General features: G+C 42.9%; 1 protein-coding gene across 1 annotated transcript; it reads right to left on the bottom strand.

Annotated features, from left to right (window-relative positions):
* Positions 1 to 1,910: 1,910 nt before the first annotated feature.
* CAV3 (caveolin 3) lies at positions 1,911 to 5,883 on the bottom strand. The gene is made up of 2 exons (XM_073354818.1): positions 5,638 to 5,883; positions 1,911 to 2,782 (listed from the first exon to the last, which is right to left on the bottom strand). The coding sequence occupies exons 1-2, from the start codon at positions 5,749 to 5,751 to the stop codon at positions 2,441 to 2,443; spliced, it is 456 nt and encodes a 151-aa protein (XP_073210919.1). The 5' UTR covers positions 5,752 to 5,883; the 3' UTR covers positions 1,911 to 2,440.
* Positions 5,884 to 6,595: the final 712 nt, after the last annotated feature.

Here is a 6,595-nt window from a genome sequence, read left to right as displayed (position 1 = left end):
TAGTCAGCAACTTTGCGGCACCGTCTAGGCTATTGGTCTTGTGTGTGGAGCGCAGGGGAAGAGCAGCCACCACTGAGCCACTCCTTCTCCTCCTCCTGTGCATGGTGAGTGATGATGGGTGGGCAGAGATGCGGAGAGGGTGGAGTCAAGGCTCTGATACTTCCTCCCCACCAAGTACCAGGCAGCACAGCTGAGTTAGCATGGAGGAGTGTGTGAACTGTACCAGGAAAAGGTCTGATGCCACTTACTTCCTCCACCAAGCAAGAGGGAAGCAGGGAAGCTTCTGGGTTGATGTAACTACTCCATACTGACTGCACTGCAAGGTGCCAGTAAGCCCACTGGAAGGATTTCACTAAAACACTGCACGGCAGAATCCCTGACCCAAGGCACTTATAACCTAAGATGCAGCTGAATGGATTGGCAGCCCAGGACAACTGCCCTTTAACTTCCAGACCTCCTGCTTTGAAATGGCTTACTTTGGAACATTGAAAAGATGAAACAAGACACCTTAAATGAATAAGTGCATTGCATTAACACATTTCAAAAGGCACATGAGCTCAGAAACAACACCGTAAAGGCTGCACACGTACTAATAGCCCAAGAATACAGCTGGGAAGAGGTGTGTGTGTGTAGCTTTTTGAGTTGAGCGTGTAATCAATAGAACAACAAGCCTTATTCTTTTTTCAATCACGACATCCTTTTTTTCTCTATTAATCCTTTAAAAACATTCGTGTCATTGGCGTGTTTAGTGCCATTACTTTGCAAAAATGAGAGCACAAATCCCCGACATCATTGGAGTAGCACCAGTAGAGAATTTGGCTCTTAGTAGTCATTGGAGGAGCACCATTGATTTCAGTGGGAGTTAAGCACCTAAAGACCTTTTGAAGATCTGGGACCTAGTACTTACGGGAAGCCAATGCACTGAACTGAGTAAAGGACCATTAACCCGATCAGGGAAAATGTCTGAAAAGTGAGCTAGCTCAGGCACTGATTCAACAAGGCACTTAAGCACATGCTTAACCTTAAACATGTTTAAGTGCCTTGCTTGATAGTAATGGAATTACTCACATGCTTTACATCCAGAATAATCTTCCTAGGGAATTGATGGGTTCCTCACTGTGTGATTCCTTAAAAATGGGCTGGACAAATTACCTGAGAATACAGAGTAGGAAATACCTTTGCACTTGACATAATGGCCCTTTTTTAATCCCTAATTTTTATGGGCCAAAACCCCTCTGACCTGAAATGTGCAACTTCCATTGAAAACAAAGGGTCTCTTTCTCCTCTTGCTTGCACGGTGGTATATCTGAACTAAATGCATTAAAGACACTAGGGTATCTCGTGTTAAATACTGCATGAGTGAATTAGGCCCAATGAGCTAAAATCTATTCTTGTTTATACCAGTGCAACACCATTGATGTTAATGGGGCCCCACAATTCTAGGAATTTTAGCTAATTCTTGCTCCAGTGTTAAGACAGCTGTAACTATAGGGAACATAGAAACATGGCAACAGGACTGATTAGCTAAGACTAAACACCATTAGGGAGGAAAATGAATTCCCTAGTTTATCATGAGATCAAACAAGCAAATAACATAACCCCCCCCCCCACCTTCTCAGCAAATAAGCCAAAATCTTTTATGAAAACCAATCTGGTAATTATTTAAGTGACTTAGTCAAATATGTTTGCGGTCATTGAGGTAAATATTCAGATGTGGTGGGGAGGCCCAACCGTCCGGTTTGTAAGTGTAATTTGGGTCTGAGAAAAAAATTGGGCCAAATGTCTGCAGCTTTTGTGCCTGCCATTGAATCCTGGATACAGCTTGTAATAGCTGCATGTTTAACTACCTGATTTATGCCCACAGTTAGTTAGCGGGTCTAAATGCCACGATATGCACTTGCAGCCACAAAACAACAGACACAAACTGCACCCCTCGAAAAGCATGTTCAGCAGTCAAACATTTACCCAGTAAGGTTACCTGGATTTAAAAGCTTAAATGGAAACACACCTGGAAACAAAACTTTGTCATTTACATCATCAATCCATACACTTCTGGCATATTGCAAATTAAAACAAAAGCGTTTACAACAGCCACTATTTGCAGCAATAATACATAATTGTGCTTCCTGATACTATTTTGAGCTAATGGCTAACTAAACCGACCATTTTGCACGATACCCTAATGTACTTTAGCTTTCTCACACCCTTATTTGTTACTTAATAAATGCATGTGTTAATCTAAGGTTGTGGTCCATGAAATAATTACAGAGGAAGTTCTGCTCTCCTTTACATTAGATTGAATGTGTAGTAACTGCATAGGCATCCCTGGTTACTCCAGTGTAACTGAGAGAAGAATATGGTGCACAGTCTTTTAGGAAAACTTCGGAAGTGTGATTGTTGGGTGAGTGATTGTTTCTGCTAGTTTTCTCCACCAATCGCTCTAGACTTCCTTGCGTAGGGCAAGTTTGATGCTGCTAAAGATCTGCCCCAGGGCCTTGCACAGTGGGTCACAGAAGGTGTGGATGCAGAGGGAGTAAATTCTGCTGAAACACTGGATTTCGATCACGTAGCTTTTGATGCAGGGTACCACTGCCCAGATATGACAAAAGGAGATTAAAGCAAAGAGGAAGCCCCAGATGACTGCCAGAGGGATTCCCAACACAACCGAAAGCAGCCGGTAGCACCAGTACTTGCTGACTGTGAAGGTGGTGTAGCTGGTTTTCCACACTCCATCAAAACTGTATGTACCTGCTGGCTCAGCAATGACATCTTCAAAATCCACCTGAAATGCAGACAAGACAGAGGGGCGGGTTAGGGGGGTGCCACTCACACGGGATTCAAGCAGGGCAGGTAATCATCATCCAACTGAAGAACAGTGCTCACAATTACTCTTCTGTTTATTGGCCAGTTGAGATCTCTTGTACGTCGGCATGCTCCTATTCTAGTAGTGAAGATTCCAAAGTTTCTGAAGATGGAATCTTAACATACAAGTAATTGTGTTAGATCTGTAGAAGCACAGATCTTTCAGCCACAGTACAAGGCTCCTTTTAATCTCACTTAAGTCTAATACCATCTTCCTCCTGGAAATTTCAAAGAGATTCCTTGACGTAATTCTGATAAAATTCTATAGTTCCACCTGTAGCAACCTTACACCTTTACACTCTCTGTTTTTCATTTAGGTATGGAGACACAGCCAGTCTGTCCTATGTTTATCCCCTTATACAGCAGTTAGTGACAGCAGCAAAGTGCTTTAGGCCAGTATGTTGGAGGACGTAAAACGGAGTCAGATTTCTGTTACTGAGGCAGCAACACTGCAGAAGAGGGCAGCAGCAGATCATTGCAGTAGGAGAAGAACATGAGGAGAAAGAGGGATCAAATGTATTTGAAGATCTCATTGGAAAAGAAAATATTGTGAAGTGGAATTTATTTTTATTGTGTGAGATGATGTCACTGGGGTGCTTCAAAGGTGAAGAAATTAGAAAGATCGGCAGTCTCCTGTGATAGCTTTTGCCCTGAGCGGTTTACTTAATAAAATGTGGTCATCTGGGGAGGGATGTTCTTGCAGAATCTACTTCAAAGAGAGGACAGTGGACTAGGGGGGAAAGTGAGCACATTACATGCTTTTCACATGTCATTAAAGCTATATAAAGGCCAAAGGAGGACTAGAGATGAGATGAAGTGACCTGGAACAGTTCAGATGTTTGCAACCAGGGGCTGCTGGTCCATTCTCCCCGTGTACAAGGTAGCCATTTGGTGACATCTTAGAACTAGGGGCTGAATGGCTCCAAAGAGTTTTGGTTCCGTTTTTAACTCAAAAATTTGCAAACGCAAACTTCATCTGCAACCGAAACTAGCTGACTCCAGCGGAGTTGCTCCTGATTTACACTGTTTGAAGTGAGAAAAGAAATCAGATGATTTCCATCTTCTCTATCTCCCCCTCCTCTCCCTCCTCATGATTGAATGCAGGGTGTTTTAACCTCTCTCTCCTTCTTTCTTGGTTGCTTAATGGCTTAAGGATCTTTATGCCTCCAGTAATTTTTCTGTGTCACCCTGTGTGCACCAAACAGCACGGGGAACATTTCTGCCCTTAATGTTCCACAGCCACTTCCTATGATTAGATTCACATCTGATACATAGTGGCTGCAGAAAAAGACTTTGGGATCATAGACAGTCTTTATTCTCACTAGATATGATGGACACTTACTGCTCTCACTTATATGGGTGTCTGATCAAAAATAGCTTTACTCCATATGTACATTGGTATAGCTGAGTGCAGTGTCTGGAGCAATATATTTACAGGTATTAACAAACCAGATAGTGACGTGCAGAAGAGATACAAGAATGCATGTTTGGTGGGGAACATATGCTGGATATAACATCACTACCCAGCTGTTCCAATCCCATTTTGCCCTGCTCATTGAATGTCCATCTACAGCACGCGAGCAGTTGTGCTTGGTGGCTGATCAGTGAGCCTCCTAGTTCAAATACTAAGCTGGCCTTTGCATCACCTATCTTCAAAAGTGGCTCTTTTTCTAAATGCAGAAACCAAAGCTCACATTCCAAGACATCCTCTATTGATTTTAAGAGGTTCAATCCACACTCATTTATCGCATCTGAATTCCGGTAATGCTTCAAGGAAACAGAATAATTTAACAGAGCCTTTTCAATCTTCTCTCTTACCCCCAAGGGGCCAAATTCACCCTTGGTGTAACTCCATTTAAGAGGATAGAGTTGCACCAAGCCCACACTCTTCAATGGTAAAAGTTAGAGATAACGCCCTTTTGAGGTTCAGTCCAGTGTTCCTCGCTCAGTGTCTCTCTTGATCACGGCATGAGGGAGAAACAATTCTATTCTAAATAAGACTGTGATACTGTGAACACATTCAGCTGCCCCATCGACTTCTCCACTGCTCCAAACAGGGTGAATTTGTGTGGGGGGGTGGAGGGTGAGAAAACCTGGATTTGTGCTGGAAATCACTTTAGATAAGCTATTACCAGCAGGACAGTGGGGTGGGAATAGGTATTGTTTCATATTCTCTGTGTATATATAAAGCCTGCTGCAGTTTCCACGATATGCATCTGAAGAAGTGAGCTGTAGCTCACGAAAGCTTATGCTCTAATAAATTGGTTAGTCTCTAAGGTGCCACAAGTCCTCCTTTTCTTTTTGCTGACACAGTGTCCTGAATTTTGGCAGGTTTTTTTTTAAAGGTTCACTTTAATTCTTTAGAGTGACATGGGCATGAGTCTTTGTTTTATATTTGGCTTCCTGCTCCCCAAGACTAATGGGAAAAGGTCAGTCAATTGGCAAGCTACAGCCACGGAAGTTGGAGTGAGTATGTTCAAAGAATTAAACAAGCGCATTCATCAGAGATGGGAAAGCCACATGGGAAAGCCACATGAAATCACCTAGTCAGTTTATGCATCTCCCTGGCAATGCAGGATTTCTCCCTACAGCACATTTTCAAACTACTGCCCTCGATAATTCCTCTTCCTCTGGCATATTGTCCAGCTACACCCTATATTTAGTGATTTAAACATACAGTAGAATTTGAGCCTGATATAAAAGCAAAATACCAATAGATTTATTGCACTAAAATGCAGAGATGCATATAAAATCAAAGGCGCTCAGAAAATGTACCTTTATAACATCTTCATTAATGTGCTTTGGATCTCTGTTCACCAGGTCTATTTCCTTTGTGTGCTGGTCCTTTATTATTATCCGCTCCTCGAGTCCAGTTTGCTCTTCTGCCATAGTTTCTTGATAGAATGGCACAAGTCAATTTAAAAAAAGTTCCAGAACCTTTGCTCTGCTGGCAAAATACCTCGAAAGATAGTTGTGCATTCAGTATCTCAAGCGTTGTGCTCTTCTTTACTAAGCAAACCCCACCCGGGATACCAGTGAACAGCTGCCTCGCTATAGCTTCAAGACCCTCTGCGAAATCTGCCTGTGGCAAACCTCCAAGCTAAAATTAATATTGTAGCTCACACTGAGGCCTGAAAGCATTCCTTAAAGGGGCACTGGACTCATCTATGCTTTCATACCATACAACTATCTTTTCAAAGGAGTTAGCCTGGATGAGTCAGAGAGAGATTGAAGAAGGGTAATTTTAAAGAGAAAATAATGCAAAATACATTATTGGAGGCTTTAATGGGACTGCACTCTGGCGGGCTGTTAATTCAAGGTATAGAATAGAGAACTTCAGGGACACTGCAGGGGTACATGCTGGAATAGGAGGTTAGCATACATTTCCAGAGTGCAGTATGATCGCACTCTTCTGGTTTAGCTTCACTGGTGACTGCAGGGGGGGCTTGGACTATCCTACTCCCACATGGGACAGTCTAACAGTGGTGTCTGTGTTAGACTAATGCAGTGTCAGGACTGATCACCATAGTTATGTCTACTGTTGCAGAGGGAGGGGATAGGAAGTAGGCTGAAGGTTCCTTGTGCCTCCTCGCCTCTTGTACACCTGTGTAAGGCCAGCCACAATCTGGACCATGGCATCACCCATTCATCCTTCGATGTGCCCAATGGCAAGATGTAAGCCCACCCAGAAACATACAAGAGACATTATGGGCCAGATAGTGGCTAGTCTTTG

The sequence above is a fragment of the Lepidochelys kempii genome, chromosome 7, assembly GCF_965140285.1.
Source record: "Lepidochelys kempii isolate rLepKem1 chromosome 7, rLepKem1.hap1, whole genome shotgun sequence".
Taxonomy (NCBI): domain Eukaryota; kingdom Metazoa; phylum Chordata; order Testudines; family Cheloniidae; genus Lepidochelys; species Lepidochelys kempii.
This window is presented reverse-complemented; position numbering and strand designations above follow the sequence as displayed.